The sequence below is a fragment of the Hypomesus transpacificus genome, unplaced genomic scaffold, assembly GCF_021917145.1.
Source record: "Hypomesus transpacificus isolate Combined female unplaced genomic scaffold, fHypTra1 scaffold_27, whole genome shotgun sequence".
Classification (NCBI taxonomy): domain Eukaryota; kingdom Metazoa; phylum Chordata; class Actinopteri; order Osmeriformes; family Osmeridae; genus Hypomesus; species Hypomesus transpacificus.
Window position 1 is genome coordinate 2366888 of NW_025813796.1, and position 26599 is coordinate 2393486.

Genomic DNA, 26599 nt, shown 5'->3' on the forward strand with positions numbered 1-26599 from the left:
TTGTCCCCCCAATATTTTGATATAGAAATATAATGTGGTACGCTACGACAGGCAGCCACGCACGCAGTCCGAAATTATCATTTAAAAAAAATATTTGTCCCCCCCCCAATTTTGACTCCATGGCTACGGCCTTGGTAAGGATACAGAATTGTGGTGTTCCCCATTTCAACTCCAATCAATAATGTACTCCCACCTGACACCAGGGGGTACTTTTTAGTGGAGAAGAGTTCTCAATCTACACTGCCTTCTCAGGTCAGATGGTGGGGTCACCAGCTCATTAGAAACAAACATACACTGTCAGCCTGGATAGAAACGGAACTCCTGGAAAGGACCTGATTACAACAAACCTATCGATTCAAAACAAATGTTATACTAGGAGTGAAATGTAACTGTCTTATTTGAGACCATAGCCATCAGTAGACTAATCATTTAACTGTCAAAGAAAAAAGAGCAGCTGTAAGTGCCACTTTAACCAATGACAGACAGAACATTGTAATTGACAATATCATAAAAGACTCACAGTTGACAAATAGGCCTTAGGTGGGAAACATGCTTGTTAAAATCTATACGAGACATTGCATAAACATTACAAACTCTATTTCCACCCATATTTCACACACAACGTGAAGATACCATGTCAGCCTCGGTGGGAATTTCCAACTCGATAAAGTTTGCATGACGAGGAAAGAGTAGCCTATAGTGGTTGTTTGACCAATACTGGTAGTTCACTTTATTTGCTGTGCAAGTAGAAAGGGCAACATAATGGGTAACAAGTCGCATATGATACAATGCCTGCTTGCCTAGGGTACACACTTTGGATAAATGTATTGTGTAGTGCGCGCGACATTTATTCTCACATATAATAGTTACAGGAATTCCAACGAAGTTCAGAAGCATAACCCCACTTCAGAGCATGCTGATAATGTAACAATGGAAGACATTTTGTTTCACCTAACCTTGTAGCTAAATCTTTTATATGGGGGTGCAGAGGTTACCGACATGGTTTGTTTACTAGGACCACTTGCTCCTGACTATAGCCAGAATTATAAGCATCGTCATATTTTCATTCCGAAATTCATGGGTAGTCCATATTTGCACGTATACGTACCAAACTATTATGTTCCTTTCAAGCAATAGATGTCAAAAGCTATAAGCAATACTGATAAACATTCTGCTTTACTACAATGCTAGCACTAACGTTAGCTTGCACGCAATGTTTCTGGTGGTGAATGGGCATTAAGCTAACGTAGCTAAAAAGACACTTATCGGGTTGACATTAGTGGAATAGATTTATAGCTTGGTAGTTAGGTGACAGCTGGCAAACAACTAGTCAAGTATGCTAGTCATTAGCATATCTAGCTTTCCATCTTGCATTGCCTACATTACTTACCCTTTGACTCAAACTGCCTGACGTGGTTGAGTGAATTGTCAGAATCCGTGTTCTCTTAATGCTAATGTCTCGAGCTACGGAGCTGGCTATCCCAAGATCGTTGAAGGAGGTGTGAAATCAACACAATCTGGATACTCGCCGTTTTGGATTTTTCTCCATAAAGCAAGTCAAATGATCTGATCGTAACATCCATGTCCTCAAACGCAAACGGCTACCCTTGGTTTAGTGCCGACACGTGCCCCAAGAGTCCACGCAGAGCAAGGGTGCTATCATTGTTTTGGACCTCCGGTGGAGGTTTGGACCTCTTGAATGTTGGAAAGTCAGACTGAGAGGCCGTATCCTAGCAAAGCTTGGTGGTCTTGGTAGCATAGCTCCCTAACTGACTATTGCACAATGGCTTGCTAACATATTCATTGAGATCACGGGGCCGCGAGTCTCCGATGGGAGAAAAGCATTTTTCATGTCCTCTCTCATAGACGCCCAGACTTCTCTCTTCACAGGCTCGCAGACTAGAGTAGCTGAGCATCCAGAGAGGGAGTCATCGAGAGATGTCACCATCTGCCTCAGACAGTGACGTAAACGGTAAATGATCGTTCATCAAATCTGGTTGAAGACGGAATTATATGCGTTTGGATAATGTAACGTGCCATTCAATTTGATAAAGGATTGCACCTTTTGTGAATGACAAAACAAATGTTTTTTAATATTGAAAAAACAAACCCGTCAGAACATCTTTGCACTTGAGTCAAGCAATATGGAATTTTGCCGCTCGAGAGACTGTGTTTGTGTGTGTGTGTTTGTATGCGCGTGTGCGTGCGTGCGTGCGTATGAGAGTCAGTTAGAGGAGGTGTCTGCAGTATCTTGCTGGAGGGCAGTACAGTGTGGAGAATGAAAAGTCCCGATCTACACTCCTCAGTTCTCTGTTGCCCTGGAAACAGGTGCTGAGAATCTCCTCTGTTCTTCATCTTTCTCGCCTCTATCCATAGCTATGCCCCCTTCCCCTCCCTCCTGCTCCTCCTCCACGACCTGCCGCAGAATGCGTACACGGCCCCCACGTCTCTCAAACACACACAGACACACACAGTTGAAGGTTCTGCATGGATTTTACCCTGTAATAACATTTTACAACATTTTTCATTTGAAAAGTACAATTTACAAATGTCCACTCCTCATATTAATGTATAGATAAACACACATGTGCAAGGTCAGATTTTTGCTATATTGATCCTGGTGTGATTTATGCTGCATGTGTTTGTGTGTGGGTATGTGAGAGAGTGCATGCATATGTGCATGGTTGAGGCTTGCTGTTGCAGCAGCTGCAACAACCTAATCTCGAACAGATCTCTGAGTACAGCAAAGAGGAACGGCGGGTAATGATGTTGGGCTGGGGGGGGGGGGTACAGTCTAGACTCTAGAGAGCGTTTGTGTATATGGATAAGGACAAAGAAAAGGAAGAATCCAGCGGGTAGAAGTTTGTGTAGATCTTCACTTGATGAACAGTTTCCCCTGACTACACTGTCTCTAGTGGGTATGCCAGCCAGCTACGTTAACACTTATACTCAAAGGGGGTATCTTGACTTTCAGGCCTTTTTAAGTCATCCCTGTTTCTGTTTCCAGGGAGCATTCCATTGTGGTGACTTATTTTTGGCCAGGGACAGAACAGTGACCTGAATCAGTAACTGGAAACGCTTCAGGTACTGGCACCTCTGAAATTGGCAGTGGCTATGACCAACTAAATGGGCTGAGACATAGGCCTATAGTGTATAACAACTAACCCCCAAAGAAAACATTTTATCGTTGTCAAAAATCAAATCGTTGTCAAAAATATCGTAGTAAATTGTATTAAGGACAAAACACTATTTTTATCATCTTAATATATTTTTATAAATCTTCACATAACTCAGTCGTAGACCAACAAACTTCCCGGAAACACATAGACAACTAACCGGGGTTACCCTGGGAAATATATTTATGGTAGAACCCACTATGAGCAAGGATAGATTATCGCTGGATGCGATTAAATTCGTGTATATTTTGTGTTTCATCACTGCCATCCTGTGCTGATAAAGAGAACTGTTGATCCGACCCTAAACAAGTAGCCTATACTAGTACCAGGTTTATGGATTAAATAAATATAACGAATGAGCATTTACTTGGGGTTTGATCACGAATGTTATCTAATTGTATTCGCTTCCTACCCAAATCTATTAAATATGTCCATACCATCCAACATTATTTTAAACTGAATACAAATATCACACTTTATGATGATAAACAACCACTTTCACTTTCATTTTACCTGGTGTTAAGCATTGCAGGCTTTCAACGCGTTTTCTCATAAATAACTCGTAGCTATCGAATTCCCTAAACTTTTCGGCGAATTCGTAAACTACGAGTAATTAATCCAGGCACGTTACGGTAATGTTTGTCGATTCTGATTAGATTATTTACCTCTTCTTTCTGTTTTTTTTTTTAGTTTTGTTTCGTCTTGTAAGTGTTAACATGTTGATGAACTAAACCGCTGGAAAATCTATTTTCACTCAATGTAATGTTGGGTTCTAACTGTGGGTCGCAAGACAGTTATGGCACTGGGCTGGGTAGACGATGCAATGAGCGCGAAGGCAATATATGAAATTTAACTCACAGCGTAGTTGTTCCTGTGGTTCGATGGTAGGCCAATTGTAGTTGGGCACGGACATGTCACAAAAATGTATGTTAGCGATATATGACGACTCGTACGAAAGAAATGTATTCATGCTAGATTTTTTCTCAGTAAAGACAAGACAGTAGGCTATTTTGCCTACTGCTCAAAACAGAAGCATAAGAATAATTGACATCTTTTACAATGAACTATATCGCGGTGTAGGCTTACACAATCAAAACGTTATGTCTGCACAGCTAGTTTGATTTGATAAATCTCTCATTAAATTACATCTCATAATCTCCCAAATACTGTACACCATATTTAGAAGTAATGCATTAATCTGTCCATGTCCACTGTCAATCAGATTACTTTTTCAATGGGATGTATTCATGCAAACCTGGTAATAGATGTCTCTACTTCCCCTAGAGATGGCAAAAAATGACAGTTCCCAGATGAAGGACATCCTGAACCACGATCATAAGGAACACAACCAGGTGGTGAGTGGCAGCAACTCTGAGCCTGGAAAAAAGACCTCATAGATTTGGACATGGACACCGCCCATGGCTCCAACCAGAAACGTTCCCATAAAGTGACAGAGGAGGAGAGAGGTAAGGAGAGAGAAGAGGAAAGAAAGCAGCAAAGAGTGGTGCTAGGAACATCAATGATGTCATCATGTTGCTCACTCTCTGAACTGAAGAGAGGTCCATGGGGACCATATACCACAGAGTCCACTGACTTTCAGCAAAACACACAATGTTGTCGTTGACGTAAGGCCTTTCACTAATTACACTGGTGTGGGCTTATTTCACTGGTATCACAGCACATACAAATGTATTGGATTGCTAAAGGATCCAAAATATTGCTCACACCTTTCTGTCTTTCCCTCTTAGGTAAATGCTTTCAAAGATATGTTTATTAAGTCTCAGGAAGGACGGCATTTTTGGAACAACCACTTTGTGAAGCTGCCGTGTTGGCCAGAAAGCGTCATGAGTGTAAAGAAGGTCTGAACTGATCTACGATTTAATCAGAAACATATAACCCTCTGTGCTGGTCCATGACTTTCTGTCTCCGCCAACAGCCTCATTAATGCTCCCAGATCGGCCCCCCTTTTACGCACACTTTCCGTCTTTTTCGCATTCTGTTCCGAGACACATTTATGCTCCTACGATGTGTTACAGTTTCTAGGCGGTTGCCACCCAAACTTGACGATGGGACGTCATCTGTAAAGAACTGGAGAACCTTTCCAAGAGCAGCAACGTATCGGTTGATGAAGTGGAGGTACAATAGCACTTTGAATGCTGGGGCACCGTGTGAGATTCAAAATAGATGTGTGGTTTGTGGTTGACCTCTCCTTCTCTCATGCATAGAAAGCCATAAAGACGTTCAATCCAAAGTACAAGGAACTGTGGTCCTTTGATGTTCTCCAGTCATTTGTCAAGGTCAGCTACCGTTTCACCAATGACGACATGATTTGATTAGACCTGATTCAAAAGCAGTACCCCTGGCGTCAGTGACTCCAGCCCTTAATGATTCGCCTTTCTTCTCCCTCTTCCCAGAGTGTTAACCCCATGGAAAACTACTACCCATCATTGTTGCCAAAGATTGCAAAGCTGGCCTCCAAACTGCCTCATTATGTGAAGAAGGTGACAAAACGTCTACCTCAACTTTGCCATCTCATGTCAATCCACAGAAAGGCTAACAGAAGCTTCGTGTGTCCGTGTCTGACAGGCTATCCCTCTTCTCAAGAAAGGACAAACCTCCTCCCTCACGCTCTCGCAGGGTCAGATAGCCTGTCTTCTGGCCAATGCTTTCTTCTGTACCTTCCCTCACCGTAACTCCTCCCAGGCCCAGGCCGAATACAGCAACTACCCCACCATCAACTTCAACAGGTCAGACAATCAGGCTACCTGCACAGATCCCATGCATGACTTCCTACTGTAAGCCAGTGATGTCATCGGGTAATCATATCAGATCATTTGATCAGATCAATGTGTGTGTGTGTGTGTGTGTGTGTGTGTGTTGTGTGTGTGTGGTGTGTGTGTGTGTGTGTGTGTGTGTGTGTAAAAAAGAGTGTGAGTGTGTGTAAGAGGCATGTAAGTGTGTTTTTTTCTCAATCATTTCTGAACCCTTTTCATCTCTTCCCTCTGCGCACAGTCTGTTTGGCAGTCGACTAGAGAGGAAAAGAGAGAAGCTTGCGAGCCATCTTGCATTACTTCAGAGTGGTCACCGATGACAGTAAGTCGCCACGGTCTCTCCTTCCTCTCACGTACTCTACTGTTGCATGAGTTCGTGTTCTGTGTCAGTATGTTATTCCCCCTTACCCCTGAACCTTGTTATTGTCACGGCAGACAAGAGACCCTATGGACTGGTAACCTTCGAGAGGCGATGCCTCACAGAGGAAACCCATGTGGAGAAGGTACACACAAACACAAAAAAGGGGCAATACAGACTCTGGTTTCAACATGGTGTTTTGTGTACCGTTTGAGTGATTCATGCTAAATGTGTCTCCCCTTGTGTCCATGTGTCCATGGCAGCTCTGAAAAGAGGTTGAACCGACTCCATGTCCAGTTCAGAAGGCAGCATAGAGGTTGAAGGCAATGGAATGCTACAGGTGAGAATTATATGATGGCATTTGTCTATGTCATAAAAGCTGCGTGTGTGTGGGGGGGCATCATGGAATGCTCGCTTCCTGGTACGCCACAGCGTCATTGAACGGCGGAGTTACTGTTTGTTTACATCGTGAGTGGTGGCGTCCTAGGTGGATTTTGCCTGTAGCCTGATCGGAGGTGGTGTGTTAGGCGCAGGCCTGGTGCAGGAGGAGATTCTGTTCCTCATGAACCCAGAGCTGATCGTGTCCCGCCTGTTCACCGAGAAGCTGTCCGACCAAGAATGTCTGATCGTCACAGGTCAGCGGGGGTCCGCGTTTGAGTGTGTACGTGTGTGTCATGGGGTGGCTCATCGGGGTGGAGTGCGTCAGGGGCGTGTCCAGACATTTTTGATAGGGGTGGCACCAGGGGTGGCCCGCCTCTGACTGGGCATATAGCCAATCATATATTGGGGGTGGCCAATCAGATTTCAGGGGTGGCCCGTGCCACCCTAGGCCACTCCCTGAACACGCCACTGGAGTGCGTGCCACCTAGGCCTGGGCCTCGGTAAAGGGGCCTTGGTTTCAGATTCCAGCCCGGGACATTTCCTGCACGCCCTCCCTTCTCTTTCTCCCCCTGCATTTACTGTCTCTCTCCACCGTCACTGTCACAATAAAGATGAAAACTCCGCCCAAATGACCTTGAATATGTATGTACAGTCAACATTTACCCCCCCCACCTTCTGTTATTTGTTCTTGTCAGGCTCGCAACAGTTCAGTAGCTACAGGGGCTACAGTGACAACTTTGAGTGGACAGGCCCATTGTGAAGACCAAACCAAGAGGTGACATAGACACACACACAGACACAACACATAGACACACACACAGACACACACACAGCTGTCCCGTAGACTCATCGGGTTCCTCCACCACAGGGGACAGTTGGGGACGGCTACACAGGCAGATCCTGGCCATCGATGCGCAACACTTCCGACACCCGACTCAACAGTACAACATGAGTTCAGTTAATCGTGAACTCAACAAGGTAGACTTCACTCTGAAGACGAACCTGAGCATTGTGTGACAACTGCATCCACGTTAGTGTCGATAACTTTAACCTGCCATGAATTCTAGAACTGCACTACAGAGCTGAGAGCCACAAAGGCCTTTTCCACGGTTTTTGGCTCGTTTTGAAGATAGCGTAACAGTTTGGGGTTGTTTGATTTATATTTCACAATGTCCCCATTTTAGGCATATTGTGGGTTTGAGCGAGATGCAAAGACCCCTTTAAGCGATGTGCCTGATATTGCTACCGGGAAATGGGGTTGTGGGAGCCTTTAACGGAGACCCCAAACTCAAAGGTATTTAAGCTCTAAGTGTTTGAAAGGGCATGTGTCTGTCTGTCATCGTATAAATTTGTAAGACACACAAATACCATCCAATGGGATGGATTGAAGACAAGCGCTCTCCTGAATAGCTTTTATTGTGTGTGTGTGTGTCCTAGCTCTTATCCAGCTGATGGCAGCTGCGGAAACTGAAAGGGGACTGGCCTTCTTCACTTTCAAGGACTCTGAGATGGCGAGGGAGCTGGCGGATGTGTACCACCTACTGGTCACCCAAGGAACTACAGTTGGTGAGTCATGCACCTACTGGTCACATAAGGAATTACTAGTGGGTGAGCCACATGCGGTTACTTGGTTAGATAGGTTCAAGTTGCATGTTTGACCCATCTAACCATGGAGCTGTGATTGATCTAAGGATAGGATTATTTATGTGTGCTTCATAGATAACCCAAACCGTATTGGTTAACCACCTCACAGTGTTTGTTTTCCGCGCTCACACTTGTCCCTGAGAGCCGTTCCTTGTCCATCTTTCAGGGAAGCTGTACGACACACTGCAGAACTACTGCGAAGTGTGTCGGCACAAACCGGTGGATGTGTTTGAGTTTGTCAAGAACACCTTGAGTGACAAGAAGAGTCAGCTGTGAGGCAACCTACCTTGTTGTGACACGCCCTTCCCCTGCGCTAGAGATGAAGCTCACAATACTGGTTTTTGTTTTTAATCTGGTTTTGTTCTGCCATTGCAGACAAGCAATCTCAAACAACATTGTGCTGTTGCAAAGAGCGATGAAGTAAAATAATACAAATAATAATGATCATTTAGGGGCAAAACTGAAACGTCTACCTGCTGGGATAATTAAAACGTATTCTTTTAAAATGTTTTGATACATTTTGACGTAACTTAAAAGATTTTCGTTTGAATATTGAATTCTTTATATTAAACGCATGAGATCAATCGTAAGATAAATCATAAGATAACAGATTTAACAGAACAGATTCATTGGTTTTTGAAAATGACATTCAAAACCCAGTGCCACAGGAACGCTTGTCTTTATTCATGAGCAAAGAGTATAAATGACATACAATGATACAAAAATAAATAAATGTTTTCACCTCATCCTGCAGCGTACCATCATTTCATATCCGCTTTCTATAAGTTACCACTGAAGCGGATGAGATATCAATAAGTCTTAGGATATATTTCAAGTAACTTCCCGACGGCTTGTTTATGTTTGGCACGGGTGGGGGAACGGGGGAGGGGGGGTGCAAGGTAAGTGAGTGGGTGATGGAGCAAACCAAAGCAAGGAGGATGGCAGGGCGGCAGAACGGACGGATGTCGACGAAGGTGGAGAGCAGGAGAAGAGGAGGATGGGCGGATAGACTACGATCCACTTCATGCCGATGGCTGTTCTGTCCACCTTCCTGTGGACGTGTGTGCCCTCCATGGTAGAACCAAACCAAAGTTCCAGAGTACTGGCAACCAGCCAGTGTGGTGCGCCATTGTAGGATGACGAGCTGTGGATTGCACGGGGTGGGGGGTGGGGGGCAGTCCTGTGAGGTCCCCCTGGTTGCCGGGGGGGGGGGGGGGGGGGGGGGGCGGGTCATGGGGGGACAAGACGGTGTGCTAGTGGTTATGCTGGCTGTCACTCCTTTCCAGCGAATGCTCCCAGGGTTGAACGCTGTGTCCAGGAAGCGCTGCAGTTCCAGGAGGTGGGCCTGTTTGTTTCCAGTGGCTGGAGCGGCCGCAGGGTCGCGGCCAGCGTACCTACACACACACACACAAACACAGACACGCACACACAGTCAGTGTACAAGACACAGCTGAAAAACAGGTAAAGATGAAATGGTTTCTTTCCCCAGTGACCCAAGTTTGACGTTAGGCATGGTGGTGGGTTTGTACCAAACGGGACAGGGCGCGGTTGATGGTTGTTCGGATGCGGGGGCTTTGACATAATCGTAGTAACCCTGGTTCTTGTGCTCCTCTTGACACCAGACCAGGTCGGCGTTGGGGATAGCGGTCCGTTTCGGCTTTGACCAGGTCAAATGGGAATGGTGGACAGCTGAAGAGTGAGAGAGAGAAATACGGTAATATAGAGTAGAGAGTAATAGATCATTATTATTCTTTAATTTCTGTTTAGAAACAAACAACAAGGTAACACATGCCTGTATGTTTGCTTTGGCCGTATTTACAATACTGCTTATGCCAATAAAGCATAAAAAGGGTTTTGAGACACACAAGAGTACACATTTCCTAAGATATGTTGTGGACATCTTTTCCCAAACTTTCTTTTTGGACAAAGTCTCAAGTACAGTTTGGAGGATGTATGTTTTGGTTGACATGCTTTTACCTGCTCAACGCGAGTGATGGCGACTGTGGCCTCCATGCCCCTGTTCTTTGCGCTCGCGGGGTCAGTTCGTAGTACACCTTGCCGGTACAGAAAACCACCCTCTTCACCCCCCTCGGGGGGCTGGCAGATGCCCACGCCAAGTCTCTGGGATCATTCGCTGAAAGTGTGTACCTGTATGTGTGTACATGTATCCAGTGTGTATGTTTTTCCAAGAGATTACACTCAATAAACGTGTGTGTGTGTGTCATGTCATGACCTGTGGTGCTAGATATCTGGTTGACGTCGATCTCATCCTTTCTTCGCAGTCAAAAACTCTCACTCTTCCACTCGTCTTCTCTCTGTCAACTCTCTCTCTGCCCTCCTCTCTCCCTTTCTCTCCCTCTCTCCTCCCTCCCTGTCGTTCCCCCCTCCCCCCCTGGGCCTCACCTCCCTCCACGTCCCCCTCACCTGGCAGCATCTCGTCAAAGCTGGACTTGGCCTCCGGGTGGCGGAGCAGCGACTTGGGGGTGAAGACGATCAGCTACCCACGGCAAGAGAAAAAACATGGGGTGGTCATGAGCAGTGAGGTTTGATAGAGGTTGTGTGTGTGTTTACTTACAGGCTTCCTGAAGGGGCTGCAGGATCTGTCTGCGTAGCACATGGAAGTAGTTGGCCGGGATTGGAGCAGTTAACCACAATCCAGTTACAGTCATACAACTGACGCACGGCAAAGTCCTCCTCAGACAGTTTCTGCATCAGAAACAGAGGGCGTGAAAGGGAGAGACAGGGGAGAAGGTGAGAGGGTAAGGGATCAGGAGAGAGGGAGGGAAAAATGTTTAAAAACCAAAAGTGTCTGCAAAGGGTTGGTATGGTATATGACAGCCACCTGAGCACACAGGTATATTTTCTTTGGTAGGGCCTGACTATTCACTCCCATTCAAAATGGTGTGATCTCCAACCAACCCCTAACCCTAACCTTAAACCCTTAATGTTGGGGGTCAGATGGCTGAGCGGTTAGGGAGTCGGGCTATTAATCAGAAGGTTGTTGGTTCGATTCCCGGCTGTGCAAAATGATGTGGTGTCCTTGGGCAAGGCACTTCACCCTACCTGCCTCAGGGAGAATGTCCCTGTATTTACTCTCTCTAAGTCTCTCTGGATAAGAGTGTATTCTAAATGTAATGTAATTTCTAACCCTAACCCTGAAACCCTTTGAAGTTGTGGTGCCAGGAAAAGGTTTTTCATTCATTACAATACTTGTGGTGCCATATGGTCCCCACAAGGGTAGTTAAACAAGGGAACACACATACACACACACACACTCACAGGGAAGACATCTGGGTCATCGTTGCACATCTGCAGGAACCTCTCTGGACGGGCTGACGAGTGTTCTGGACCCTGAGTGAAGCATTGTGAATTAGTGAAGCATCATGGGTTGAGATTATACACATAGACTGTATTAACAGTAGTCTGGCTGCCAGCCCAACTTCTCCCCGCCCACAAAAAAATTTGGTTGGGAAGTTGGGTCTGGAGGGTCTCGTATTGGGGACAACTACAGAAAACCAGAATCGGGACGGACCAATGAAATTGCCAGGGGCGGGCTTTATACGATGATGGACAGATGATCAACAGTAACGTAATCAACAACATCACGAAAGAGCGCTTGGGTTGAATTCGTTTTCAACAAACAACATATTACGTTGCTCTGATTGGTTGTAGGTCTATCCAATTGAGCGAAGAGGCATTTGTTTTACGAGTTCGGTTGAAACACGCCCCGTAGAGTATGACAACGTCAGGCTATATTAACAGTATATGAAAGAGAGAAAGTAGGGAGACTGGGAGATACAGAGGGAAAAACTGGAGAGGTCATGGAGTCGGGGTGGTTCTTACCATTCCCTCCATCCCGTGGGGGAGCAGTAGGACTATACCATTCTGCCTGACCCACTTGGCCTGGCCCGGGCTTATGAACTGGTCAATGATGCACTGGGCTGTGTTGTGGAAGTCCCCAAACTGAGCTTCCCACAGAACCAGTGCATTGGGACTGGCCATCGCAAAGCCCAGCTCGAAACCTACAGGCATGTTGGAGGGACAGAGAGTCATCAGAGTGCGTTGGCGATGGATGGGTTTGTCTGTCTGGGTGTGTTGTGCGTGACTGCTACTGACCCAGTACTCCGTATTCTGACAGAGAGCTGTTGCAGACCGTGTAGGGGGCCTGGTTGTCGGAGATGTGGTTCATCGGGATGCAGATCCTCTTGTCGACGTTCTGATCGTGGAGAACGTGGTGCCGGTGGCTACAAAAGGAGGGAGAGGAAGATGGAGAAAGCAGAGTGACGAGGAAGGAGAGAGTTTGAGAGTCAGGGGTCAATCTGTCAGTAGTATCTGTTTTGGAGTCTCCTTCAACGTGTGTGTGTGTGTGTATACCTGAAAGTGCCTCTCTCCACGTCTTGGCCACTGAGGCGGACGTGTGTCCCTTCTTTGAGCAGTGATCCAAAGGCCATGTACTCCCCCAGCGCCCAGTCACACACACGCTGGCTGACCATCGTCGCACGGCCCTTGAGGATACGACTCAGTCCTGACACGATGACAAAAATGACTTTTTTAGGGAAACAATCTATTCCGGCGTCTTGACCTTTGGAGTGATCTCCATTACAGCCAGTCGGTTGGAGTTATAAAACACATTTAAAAATAAGAGCTGTTAGCCAAAGTGCAGTGACCCCGGCCTGTTTTTCTCCTTCTCTTTCCCTCTCACTCTGAATCTCTCTAAATAGCAAGCGATGCTGAGATATACCTGTCTGTGGTGACTGCGAAGTCAAAGACAACTCTGAGCTGTAGCTACTCTGTGAGAGTGAGTGTGAGTGTGTGTGTGTGAAGACCTCCTACCTCCGTGTATAGTGAAGTCCTCCATCGGCACGGAGGAAGCGATGTTTCCGATGTGGTCGAGCTCCTCTTCAGTGAGCCCTGTGGACGGGCTGTTCATGCTCTTAGGCTGACCGTCCAACGTGAAGAAACCTACACCCAACGCACACACAACACACACACAACGCACACACAACGCACACACACACACCCAACACACACCCAACACACACCCAACACACACACAACACACACACAACGCACACACACGTTCTTTGTCAAGACAAGGCAGTGTATCAGGTACATGGACAACACAACCAATGCACCACTTTCCAAGACTTAGAAATGCAGAGCGATCGAGACTGACATGTAGACGGGGGTGGCACAGAGTGAGAAAGAGATGGAGCGACGGAGGTAGAGAGAAACACACAAAACCTAAACAGACACACCCACACACCTGGCCAGGGAGAGTCCAGCCAGTGCTTGATGTGGAGAATCTTTTCGTCTTTGGAGCGAGCGTACGCCTCCTCGCAGATCTTGTTGTACTTTGCAATCTCCTCCTACACGGTGACATGGGGGCAGATGGGGTAGAGCAGAGAGGAGGGGTGGGGGGGGTGAGATAAGAGTGGAGAGGCTGCACTAGACTCGAACCTTTAGTCGGCGCAGTGGACGCGACGCCAAGTCACCTCGTACTCCTGCCTGGTGACGGCGCCCTCAGAGATGAGCTTCTCGGCGTACTTCTGCAGCACGCCCTTCTGCTTCTTGATCTGCTTGTACATGAGCGGCTGGGTGAACATGGGCTCGTCCATCTCGTTGTGGCCGTTGCGCCTGTAACACACCTGCGCGGCGACAACACACGAGGAGCTCAGGGACACGAGGATTTCACACCCATATGGGACGGTTTTGAAATTCCCTCATGGGGGGAGAGGGAGGGAGGGGTGGAGGGGGTGGAGGGGGGGGGGGTGGGTGGGGGGGGTTCCCTCCCACCAGGAGGTCGAACGTGGTGGGGGGGTTCCCTCCCACCAGGAGGTCGAACGTGGAGCTGCATGAGGCGTCTCGACGCGAGCCACAACCTACCAGGTCGACCACCACGTCTTTGTGAAAGGTGTTCCTCCACTCGGCCGCCACGTTGCACACGTACATGACGGCCTCGGGGTCGTCGGCGTTCACGTGGAAGATGGGGGCGTTGACCACCCGGGCCACGTCTGTCGGATACGGAGACGAGCGTGCCATGCGGGGGTCTGTCGTGAACCCGATCTGCGTAGAGGAAACAACAAAAGCTTGAATGTGTGTGTGTGTAGGGGGTGGGGCATCAAGCTTTGTGATACAAAAAAACGAAGTTGCGTTACCCAAGAGAGAGAGCGTGTTTCTTAGCGTGAGTTTGTTCACCTGGTTGTTAACCACAACATGTATTGTGCCATGCGTGGTGTAGGAGGGCAGGTCGGACAGGTGGAACGTCTCGTAGACGATACCCTGACCCGCAAATGCTGCATCGCCATGGAGAAGGAGAGCCATCACCTTTTAAGATCCAGATAGAAAGAGTTTGGTTAGAACATTTTGCAATGCAAACTCAATTTGTGTGGGTGAGAGACAAAGAGAGAGAGAGAGAGAGAGAGAGAGAGAGAGAGAGAGAGAGAGAGAGAGAGAGAGAGAGAGAGAGAGAGACAGAGACAGAGAGACAGAGAGCGAGAGGGAGAGTCTGTGTGTATGTGTTACCCTCTTCCCCTCTGTGTCTCCACAGTAGAACTGCTCTGCCTTGGTCTTGCCAAGGTGTGTGTGTGTGTGTGAGAGAGAGAGAGAGAGAGAGAGAGAGAGAGAGAGAGACAGAGAGAGACAGAGAGAGACAGAGAGACAGAGAGCGAGAGGGAGAGTCTGTGTGTATGTGTTACCCTCTTCCCCTCTGTGTCTCCACAGTAGAACTGTTCTGCCTTGGTCTTGCCAAGGTGTGTGTGTGAGAGAGAGAGAGAGAGAGAGAGAGAGAGAGAGAGAGAGACAGAGAGACAAAGAGCGAGAGGGAGAGTCTGTGTGTATGTGTTACCCTCTTCCCCTCTGTGTCTCCACAGTAGAACTGCTCTGCCTTGGTCTTGCCAAGGTGTGTGTGTGTGTGTGTGTGTGTGTGAGAGAGAGAGAGACAGAGAGCGAGAGGGAGAGTCTGTGTGTATGTGTTACCCTCTTCCCCTCTGTGTCTCCACAGTAGAACTGCTCTGCCTTGGTCTTGCCAAGGTGTGTGTGTGTGTGAGAGAGAGAGAGAGAGAGAGAGAGAGAGAGAGAGAGAGAGAGAGAGAGGAGAGAGAGCGAGAGACAGAGAGAGAGAAACAGAGAGCGAGAGGGAGAGGGAGAGTCTGTGTGTATGTGTTACCCTCTTCCCCTCTGTGTCTCCACAGTAGAACTGCTCTGCCTTGGTCTTGCCAAGGTGTGTGTGTGTGTGTGTGTGAGAGAGAGAGAGAGAGAGAGAGAGAGAGAGAGAGAGAGAGAGAGAGCGAGAGACAGAGAGACAGAGAGCGAGAGAGAGAGTCTGTGTGTATGTGTTACCCTCTTCCCCTCTGTGTCTCCACAGTAGAACTGCTCTGCCTTGGTCTTGCCAAGGTGTGTGTGTGTGTGTGTGAGAGAGAGAGAGAGAGAGAGAGAGAGAGAGAGAGAGAGAGAGAGAGAGAGAGAGAGAGAGAGAGAGAGAGAGAGCGAGAGAGACAGAGAGCGAGAGGGAGAGGGAGAGTCTGTGTGTATGTGTTACCCTCTTCCCCTCTGTGTCTCCACAGTAGAACTGCTCTGCCTTGGTCTTGCCAAGGTGTGTGTGTGTGTGTGTGAGAGAGAGAGCGAGAGACAGAGACAGAGAGACAGAGAGCGAGAGGGAGAGTCTGTGTGTATGTGTTACCCTCTTCCCCTCTGTGTCTCCACAGTAGAACTGCTCTGCCTTGGTCTTGCCAAGGTGTGTGTGTGTGTGTGTGTGAGAGAGAGAGAGAGAGAGAGAGAGAGAGAGAGAGAGAGAGAGCGAGAGACAGAGAGCGAGAGGGAGAGTCTGTGTGTATGTGTTACCCTCTTCCCCTCTGTGTCTCCACAGTAGAACTGCTCTGCCTTGGTCTTGCCAAGGTGTGTGTGTGTGTGTGTGAGAGAGAGAGAGAGAGAGAGAGAGAGAGAGAGAGAGAGAGAGAGAGAGAGAGAGAGAGAGAGAGAGAGAGAGAGAGAGAGAGAGCGAGAGAGACAGAGAGCGAGAGGGACAGTCTGTGTGTATGTGTTACCCTCTTCCCCTCTGTGTCTCCACAGTAGAACTGCTCTGCCTTGGTCTTGCCAAGGTGTGTGTGTGTGTGTGTGAGAGAGAGAGACAGAGAGACAGAGAGCGAGAGGGAGAGTCTGTGTGTACGTGTTACCCTCTTCCCCTCTGTGTCTCCACAGTAGAACTGCTCTGCCTTGGTCTTGCCAAGGTGTGTGTGTGTGAGAGAGAGAGAGAGAGACAGAGAGAGAGAGAGCGAGAGGGAGAGTCTGTGTGTATGTGTTACCCTCTTCCCCTCTGTGTCTCCACAGTAGAACTGCTCTGCCTTGGTCTTGCCCTGCACGACTGGGTCCACCGCCTCCAGGTGGGAGGGGTTAGCCATGAGCGACAGCGTGATGTTCCTGTCCGTGACCCTGTTGAGCCGGTGGTGGAACGTCCCCAGATGGTACTTGACGTCTCCGGAGCCCTGGGAGAGAGGGAGACAAAAGGGCGAGAGAGAGAATATGAGAGTATTTCGGATTGTATTTTGTGGAACGGGGAGTAGGACTTGAAGAGTTTGACGCTGTCTATATAAGTGACTTGTCAGTGGTTCAGACCTCGTCGGCTGCCTCCAGCTTGGAGTCGAACTGACAAAAGATCTGCTCCAGCTCCTTGCGGATCACGTTAGCCAACACGTTCAACCTCCCCCTTGAGAGAGAGAGAGGAGACGATTAAGTACACACAGAGCGTATCGTTTTCATATGTAGGGCAATGAGGACGACTTTTAATAGGCTACCACAAATGTTGTGGCCCATTAAAAGTTGCAGCAGAGAAAGCACAACCTTCTTTCAATTGTTTTCCTTAAAGTGTTCTCTTAAAAGCTAGCTCGTTTCATTTTTCTTCATCCAGACTATCTCGGGGGGGGGGGGGGGGGGGGGTTGTCGGCATGTCCGTAGCACGCCCCATCATGGCGCCGCAGTACCTGTGGGGCATGCCCATGATGACGCTCTCCACCCCGCTTGCGCTCGACTTGTCGATGATGGTCTTCAGTGCGGGGATGAGCGACTCGCAGCCCTCCAGGCCAAAGCGCTTCTCCGATGACCACTTCCTCTGGAGGAATTCCTCGAACCTAGCGCGGGAAAGCAACAGGAAGTTAACCGGCGTGGTGTAGTTCAACACCATACGCAAGCCACCAATCCAGCTAGGTTCACATCAGGGATTTCTCCCGACTCCCCCAATCCCCAAAATAGGTCAAGTAAAGTTCAGTTTATTGAGAAACTGAACAGGGCCTCACTACGGTTGGTTGAACATCTAGTCAGGCAGAGAAGGGGCCAGACGTTGAGAACATGAGGCGGTCCTTAGGGGGGCAGAACGGACCTGGTGGAGCGAACCATCCGAGCCAGCAGAGTCCTCTTCTCCTCCAGGGTGAAACGCATGACTCCGGGCCTCTCAAACTTCTGTCTGATCCACTGGCACTGGTCCAAGTTGTTAATGAACATGAACTCCACCCCGATGTGCTGGCAGTATGCCATCTACGGCAGAGGAGGAGAAGGTGAAGGTGAGTGTGCGACCGCATGTCCGTTGGGTCGGGAGAGAGGGAGGCGGCCTATTTTTACCTCAAGGCGCCGAATGATCTCTCGGAGAGGCAGAGCACTCTCGCTGCCCCCGATGAACGTGGTGGTGGGGAGCCGAAACACCTGGTCCAGGTCGGACTCGTCCAGGCCGTAGAAGCCTGCCGTTGCCATGGAGACAGAATGGGGTGAGAGAGGGAGTTGCGGGGTCGGGGAGGAGGTTCAGCTAGGTAAATGTATACTAGGTACGGCAGACGAGCAAGAGTACAGGAGTGAGAGCTGCACTTCTACTGTCACTACTGAATAGAGCCCGACCGATTCATCGGCCGGCCGATATTATCGGCCGATATTAGGCATTTTCCAAACTATCGGTATCGGCATTTATAATGGACGATAAATGAATAAAACATTTGCAAATAAAAAAACGGACAAAACAACCAAACAAAACCAACCTTCAACCATGTTATGCGTGTTGGCTTGCATAGTTTGTCCACCAGAGGGCACTCTACAACGTCCCTGTTGGCAACACTCGTGTGTAGAACGCCACAAACCCTACTACCAGCTGATCCAGCCAGAGTTGGGCAGAGTGTTAAGGAAATCTGTTCATGTTTTGTTACGCGTTTCTGGATTTAATTTGTTTTTTCATATATATCGGCCGATATATCTGAATATCAGATTTTTAAATCACCAAATATGTGTCGGCCTTAAAAATCCTTTATCGGTCGGGCTCTACTACTGACAGATCAAAACTGTTGTCAGATCTGAAGCAACACACTGATTAAAAATCAAAAACACAACACTAAAAGCAGAAACAAGGTATAGATTGGTTAGTATGAAGCAGAGAGACATAAAAGTTCAACAAGAAGTGAAACAGAAGAGAAGCACAACAATCCTATACCAGAGTACATTTTTTGGGGGGAAAGGGTTTGGGTAGGTATGCGTAAAGAACACCTAGACTTTCATTTTTAAACTAATGCATGAGCAAAACGTGTCTGTCGGAACGATCCAAACCAGGATATATTCCAATCTCTGTTCTCTCTCTGGGTGAGATCAACAGCTTTTCACTTCCCAGTTGAGTGTCCGCTTATAGCCCATGTGGTTCCATATGTGTGTTTTAACCACGGGACTGAATGTTCTTGAAAATACAGATAAGGTGCAGTGAAGCATATGCAACACGTGCTCATCGACAAACAGACACGTTCCCACGCCCACCGACCTGACAGACACACACAGCCTTCAGTGAGTGTGCAATCTTTCATCCACATACATCTGAACCAGAGACACCTTAGGGCAAGACACATGTGCATGTAGCCTACTGGGGAAATGTCATACACACCCTGGCACTGGGCAAACCCCAACCTGTGTGTGTGTGTGTGTGACCAAGTGCTTCGAGGGTGAAGGCTTCAATCGTCACTGAACTGATCGTTTCTATCAAAGCTCTGCTGCTTTGACGTCCTTGTATCTCAGACACACACACCTGCATTCAAAATTGTACTCAGTACAGTAAGAGAGGTACTGTCATCCATGAAGGTGCCCTACTTGTGTTGCCAACCTGGCTAGCCTTGAGCAAACTTAAGTAACTCAAGGCTCGCATGGCTGAAAGGCATCCAGCCATGCGGGCCGGGCTCTCTCTGATCTCATCGCAGTCAAGACTTCACGATGCAGGCAGGGAAGCTGATGTCTGTATGGGCTCCCATGAAAATCCCTCAGGCCTGCCAGCGAGCGACAGTCTGCTGATTCAGAGGGTTTTGACTGCATCTTTAAAGTCCCCTATCACTATCATTGTCTCTTTACGTTACAGTAGAAAGATGGACATTCAATTAATTTGCAAACACTGAACAAGCACAATGGACAGCACAGACAGCACTACTAAAGGTAGACCAAAGGACCTACATAGCAGACTGGTATTTAGTTTACTAAACCAACAGTTGGCTATGCTATGGAAAGGGCTACATATCAAATCAAGTGGTACCGGTTAGCACTTTAGCTAATTTGATTGGTGGATGTAAACACTACGGAAATCTACTTTTTGTGTCCATTCTACGCCATCTAGTTGAGCGGGAGGTCGTACTAAAGCAGAGGTTAACAGAAAGTGGACTATATTGCAAAGCCATACCTTCAGCAGTGAGATCATAAAGACGGTCTTTGTATACAGAAATGTCTGCCGCATGCACACACACACACACACACAGATTAGTAAAGTAGTTCATTTAGTGACACAAGTTAATGTCACTCCCCCACTGACCACTCAACCAGTGCAAAAGGTCTTATTCTGCCCCAAACGCACAGCGACACACACTGTAACAGGTTATCGCATCTCCTGACACTCCCCTTTCAAGTACAGAGTTTGTGGAGAGCAACGCACATAAAGGGGCCAAGGGAATGTTTACATTGACAATCTATGGACTGTACTTCCACAAGTCATAACCATAAAGAAACATCTATCTTATCTACAACATTCGTTGAGGATGATTTAGAACACAGTTCCAGTGTTTCCCACAGATTAGAAAGCAATTTGTGGGGGTCGGTCGGCCGTGTCTGACGTGCCGTGTGTGTGTGTGTGGGGGTCAAAATAATTCCTTTTTTAATAATTCATTACACAGAACTAAATTATATTAAATGTGAATACAAAAGTATTCACACCTTCCCATGAGTCCCCTTGCCCTGAGACCTGCTTTCTTATCTGCCTGTTTCTGTTTGTCCACCTCACCTGTTGCTTCAGCTGGCTCTCTCACAGCAGCATGTTGGATGCTGCCCTCCTCTCCTACTCTTTCTTCAATGCCTACCTAGCGAAAAGTAACCTCGACTTTCCTAGACTTTTAGCTACGCTACTAATGAAAGGCGGAGGCTCGCTGTTATCGCTGTCTGTCTTACTAAAACGGCGGATCTACGTCGTTGCTAACGTGTGCTGACGTGTGATTGTGTGTATGGGAGAGAGACGCGTGAGTGACAGAGAGACGGAGGGAGAGCAGGGAAAGGAAATGCAGTGTTTTAAATAGCATTATAAAAAACGACGCTACAAAACGCAATATGTGGCGGCCGGTGTTGATTCTGTGGCGCATCGCCACAAATTAGTCTATGTGTGGGAAACACTGCAGTTCCATGTACTAGGGACTGTGGATGAAAGACAGATGCTAATGCCCTGTTCACTTAAGCACCTTCACGGTCTGGTGAACTGTCCGTCACTAGGTTGCCATGGAAACAAAGCGTGTCTGTCCCGTCAAGTATCCGACCGACTCAGAAAGCCACGCGAGAGCCGACAAGGATGTTGGGATGGTAAGGAAGCCTCTTTGACGTGGATGCCCTAAAAACCCAGTCAGTCAACCTTCCTTCCTCACTCTCAGTCCTCACCCAGCTTATCGTTGGAGGTGATGATGTCAGAGGGGGTGGGCTCCAGGTCGGCGGCCATGATGCCCAGAGGGTCCAGCTGAGCCACGTGGTGACCCCGGATCTACGCACGCGCCATCCCATGGAAGAGGGTGGGGGGACCGCCCCAGATAGAGAGGACACGAGGGGGGGGGGGGGGGGGGGGGGGGGGGGGGGGAGTTGGAGGGTATCCAGTTAGCGATGAATGGTGTTGGGGGGGAGGGAGGGGGGATGGGGAGGGTTGGCACATGCAAATAGGGAAGGGGGGGGGGAAAGAGGACCGCCAAATCAAAATCAAAATACGACAAACCCAGCACAAACACACACAAAGACAAACAGCAACAAAAACAAAAGACGGGTAAGAAGGAACAGATTGGAAGGGAGGCAGAGGCAAAACAGGAAAAAAAGAGAGATGAAATTGAATGTAGACAAGCGCGGGCCAGCGGAGCTGCGGGCCGGAGGTCATCTCTCACCAACATTCTGGAAGCCCACTGTAACGGGGGCATCATCAAAGTCTACACAGCTGATATCCAGGGGGTCCAACTTGGCTATATGGTGCCCCCGTACCTAAACACAGGGCGACATATCTCAGCATGGTGTGTGTGGGTGTGTGTGTGTGCTGAAATGAGACCATCGCTTACCCAACCGCATCTTCCTGAACAATCCTGATCATGTGCCCTCATGAAGTGACTGACAACTGTGTGTGTGACAGAGACTTTGTGTGTGTGTGTGTCTACTCTTTACTGACAGAACTGGATATTGATGTAAATTGAAACATACCATTACACCATCTGGGTAATTACACTGACGAGCCCCTACAGATTGTTTGTGGGACTACGAACGTCAGAGGGCAGGCCTGTCAATTGATGTCATGTGGATCCCACGTTCATGATTAACATGTCAAAACATCCCCCCATTTAGGAGGACACGAGAACATGATGCTGCATGTTTACCGTTGAAATCTGATAGGGTCGATACACAACTGTATGATTGTGTGTGTGTGTGTTCTTTCTACTGATTTGTTATGACTAAAAGGTAATGATCACAGGCTCACTGATTACCAAGCATAGCTAGTATAAATATCCTGTTAGCAACATCCGCGACGGACAGAGAAGTGGATGTCGGGGTGTTTACACGTGTACCTGGTATGCTCGTATGAGTGACTGCACAGCCAAGTGGTCCTCCACAAGTTTCTCCACGTTAGGTTGCGCCCCAACAAGAGCCTTGGCATGAGCCAATCCCTGAGCAAGACCCCCCAGAGGAGGGGGGCTCTGATAGGCTGCGCCCGGCGGAGCCCCAGCATTGGCGTTGCGGAAGAAGATATCCCAGGACTGGAATAGGACACAGGAGGACAGGTTAGGAATGAATTCAACCAAGCCCGGTTTACAGCACACAGAGGCACGTTGGCTAGGTCAAGGCTCTTAGGTCATAGGTATAAAGTGTAACACGTGGTCATTCTTTTATCAGATTAAGTACATAAGACAAACAACCAAACAGCTGTATGACGCACACAAATTGTGTTTATGACGTACAATCCCACATCCTTTTGACACACAACCCCACCTGAGCTACATTGAGCCAAATCTGGTCTTTGACACGTTCACCGGGCACAGACACGCAGCACTGCGTGTTGGTGCCAACCAAGACACGCACGCACAAACTACTGAGTAATGCTGACCTTGAGTTTCTAACCTGAGAAGAAGTCTAATTGGCTTACTGGCAATGAGCGGCTTTGGGGGATCCGTTAGTTACACCATTACGACACGGAGGAACTAGAGACGCTGGCCTACTTCGTGTCCGTAATGCCGCTTGGCTGCAATTTCTCCTCTTGGATCAATAACACGTGTTCTTTTTTCTTCTTATATTTACTGAAGGATACGTACACTGTATGAATGACGAGGCACAACGTCAACCTACAGGATTATGTGCCTAACACACCAACAAGCACAAGCACAATAACACCTGATCACGTCGACAGTAGTGCTGCTTGGTAAGCACCAGACAATGCCTGCAGAAGGTCTGTTGTAGAGAGAGAGAGAGAGAGAGAGAGAGAGAGAGAGAGAGAGAGAGAGAGAGAGAGAGAGAGAGAGAGAGAGAGAAAGAAAGAGGGGAGAGAAAGGAGAGAGAGAGAGAGACAAAGCACAGATGGACCGATCGGGAACGAACGAGTGAGAGATTTGATACAGAAAAGCTTATTTGTCCTTCTCTTGTCTTTTAGTTCGACCCAGGTAGGGTCTCCCAGCACTCAAGCATCATGGATCCTTCACTGAGTTCTATCCACACAAGCATCATCCTACAACATTGGGCTGTGGCCATAGTCACATTACATAGTGGTCTCTCTGAAACGTTTGTGTGTGTGTGGGGGGGGGGGGGGGCATTGAACAAGAGGCAAAAAAAAAAACTCTTATGCAATGATCCTTGAAGGACAGCTAGCTGGTAATAGACACAATCATTTAGGTGTTGGGAGTTTGTGTGTGTGTGTGTGTGTGTGTGGGGGGGGGGGGGTCATCTGAACTGCTTAAAATGTTACAATTATTTGTGTTTCCGCACACCGCCACCGGGGGTCAAAGCCACACGTATAGTGACGGCAGCAGGGGACCCCGTTGGACATGCAAGGCTGATGGTTATGTGCATGTGTGTGTCTTTGTTTGTCTTCACCTCAGCAGGTGAACTGGCAAACAACCCTAGAATCGACATCCCCGCAATTTAGGTGGGCGAGGGGCTTTATCGAGCAAGCATCACTTCCCTCATCTCTGCACGCGGATATATGCACCGTCTAGCAAACAGAAACCAAGCCAACTGGATAGGGCATATTTGTCTAACTTTTGTCACACTGCCTTTTGAACGGAAGTAAACAATTTCCCCCCTGACCTTTAAGTAGGATTCGTTGCACAGGCGCTGTTACACGGTGTTGACCCGTGCGTCATGTGTTCATATGATCCCAGGAGCAGCCTGTGTTTGCTTTCTCCCAGCACAAACCACGTTTGCAAAACACACACACTTACCTTGTGTACACTCCTGGGGTTCTCTAACCAAGAAAAGTACATCTCCTCGACATAGTTAGAACTTGTCCCGTTTAGAAACGGCTCAGCAGCCACCGGCGCATTCAGGTGCCTCATTGGCTGAAAAGTCCTCAGGGCACCTCCCACTGCCACGGGCTTGACGTGTGATAGGCTCTGGGCACTCTGGCAGGCAGGGGTTGGCCGTAGCCTTGCGACCGTAGTCCTTAAGCGGTGCATAATAGCCAATCAGAAGAAGCACCTCGCACGGTAACCAGAAAGATGATGACAAATTCTGACGTCAGAAAATACGTATGCTCCCTTGGTCAACGAGAAGTGTGCTGTCCACGTCCTAGCCTGGTTCTCTTATAGTCTGTTTCTTTCTCTGGGCTGGTTTTCAGATCCTGACACCCTGTTAAGAGTAAAAAATTAAGATCACTCAATTGGACAGTATAACTTAATCTCCCACTGGTCCACTCCTGATGCACTGTACACTAAACCTTATGAAATAACATAGGAAACTGTGTCATATGTCGCTGGGGTCCTCAGATGACAACAAATAAGTCATGTCCATCCTAAACATAGTGTAGGGCAGCGGGCACTGTAACTTTGCTTCTCCCTATGGATTTGTACATGTTTTTCTACAACTGTTTCTCTCTTAGTCTTTGTTTCTCACAATCTCTGTCACACACACACACACACCTGAATATTGCGGCTACAACTTCTGTGTCAGACAGCAAAAACGGTAGTTAGTCCCCCTTTGGATACATATTATAGGCTATACATTCTTTTACGTGCTCAGACAGCATTGCAGCACAGCAAGCCTTTCATCGTCGCCAAATGTATTTGGATCTAGCTAAGGACTAGATATCAATACACAATAACCACTGGACCATATTCCCACGTTTTGTATAAACGGATGATGATGATTTAAGCACGACCTTGAAAGCGCGCGTCCTATGCTTCTGAACGAATCATGAGCATTTGTACACCTGCCAGACCGTGCGGCGAGCCATCACAAAAAGTATCTAGCTAGCTATTTAACTTGTACGTTTACATCCTCTATCCATATAGCTGATACGTTTACAGTTAGACAAGCAAAGATGGATTGGGTATGGATAGTGTAAACAGATCAATTCAAGAATTAGCGAGCTAAGTAACTTAGCTTAGCAAACCTAGCTAGTCTAGCTAGATGTGCTAGCTTATTCTATTTGGTAACACGCTACAGTACTAGTGAACAAGTGGAATTTTTTAAGTAGAGCGCATACTTACTTTGCCCACCCTCTGTACCTAGTTTGTTTTGAGTTTTATCAGTTGTTCACAGGCTGACATAGATGCACGGTCGTCCCCGGCAGAAGTCTAGGAAGATAAACCAGCTTTGTAGGTCGTGTCTGGCTCTCTGGCACTGTCCGATTCATCCGAGTGCTGATATTCATGCATGTTGTCAAACCTACGTCAAAGAGGCGGTAAAACTATGCGGAGCCACCAAACTAAATTTCAGAATCTGTAACTGGATCTGGGACCCACACATGTGAGACATCGTGTAAATGGAATGGATTTGTGAGCATTTATTTATATTGTTGTACAAATAATATTTGTAGAGTAAAAATACTTGTTTGTATTTGAAAACAGCTCGATTTAGTTATACTGTAAGGAATTAAAATATCTCAGATGTTTTAGAAATGCTTTACGGTTACTCGCACCAAATTTAGTGTGAGTGTTACTCGTGCTGAGTATCGTTTACTATTTTGACCCAGACATGTCCTCTTGTCGAAACCTACAATTGCGTCCGGAAGGGATTCCCTGTTTCTCTGGGTCTTTCACAAACTAGTTATTACGCCCTTACAAGTTTTGGAAAGGCTATCTCCCTTACGTCCCTCCTTCATGCGCGAGCTTTGACCGTAGAGAGAACTGTCATTGGTCGACCGCTTTCTCAGCGTTGCCAAATGCATGCAATACACCAGCCACCCCCCCCCCCCCTGCCGCCGCGACAAAGTGTCTTCTTTTTCACAAACTCAAATCTGATCATCCTACCTTTTTCAGTGAGCTATTGATAATAGAGTAGTAGTTGTCCTCCTTAGGTCGTCTTCTTAAAACAAACTTGAGAATGGATGTAGGTTATGTGCTCTCTGACTGGTTGGAAGTTCAAATGAAACTTTGTCCTTGGATGAGAAATGAATGCAGATGGCCAAGTCCTTATCTGATTTGAGGTACACACACAACCACACGCACACACACACATACACATACACACCACACACAAGCAGAATAGACTTACACATACACAGTCACCATCCACACACAGCAGAATAGGACCTGGGGGGGTCACAAAATAAT

General features: G+C 47.6%; 2 protein-coding genes across 2 annotated transcripts; one reads left to right on the forward strand and one right to left on the reverse strand.

The window, feature by feature from the left end:
- The first annotated feature begins 4462 nt into the window (after positions 1 to 4462).
- On the forward strand, positions 4463 to 9053 carry pargl (poly (ADP-ribose) glycohydrolase, like). The gene is given in 16 exon segments (XM_047014742.1): positions 4463 to 4531; positions 5220 to 5312; positions 5402 to 5473; positions 5591 to 5677; positions 5763 to 5923; positions 6189 to 6225; positions 6227 to 6269; positions 6383 to 6488; positions 6603 to 6645; positions 6793 to 6966; positions 7382 to 7461; positions 7556 to 7664; positions 7871 to 7948; positions 7950 to 7980; positions 8124 to 8252; positions 8497 to 9053. Coding segments are annotated over 16 exon segments (1422 nt in total). The 3' UTR covers positions 8607 to 9053.
- Positions 8994 to 26383, reverse strand: ogdhb (oxoglutarate dehydrogenase b). Its single transcript, XM_047014780.1, is given in 27 exon segments — positions 8994 to 9724; positions 9860 to 9969; positions 9971 to 10019; positions 10308 to 10450; positions 10453 to 10478; positions 10755 to 10827; positions 10906 to 10923; positions 10925 to 10963; positions 10965 to 11036; positions 11610 to 11681; positions 12174 to 12352; positions 12447 to 12574; positions 12705 to 12855; positions 13164 to 13292; positions 13597 to 13699; positions 13826 to 13978; positions 14217 to 14396; positions 14529 to 14657; positions 16634 to 16813; positions 16944 to 17034; positions 17309 to 17455; positions 17704 to 17858; positions 17943 to 18058; positions 21249 to 21348; positions 22406 to 22594; positions 24269 to 24674; positions 26297 to 26383. Coding segments are annotated over 26 exon segments (3594 nt in total). The 5' UTR covers positions 24503 to 24674; positions 26297 to 26383; the 3' UTR covers positions 8994 to 9096.
- Between the last annotated feature and the right edge of the window lie 216 nt (positions 26384 to 26599).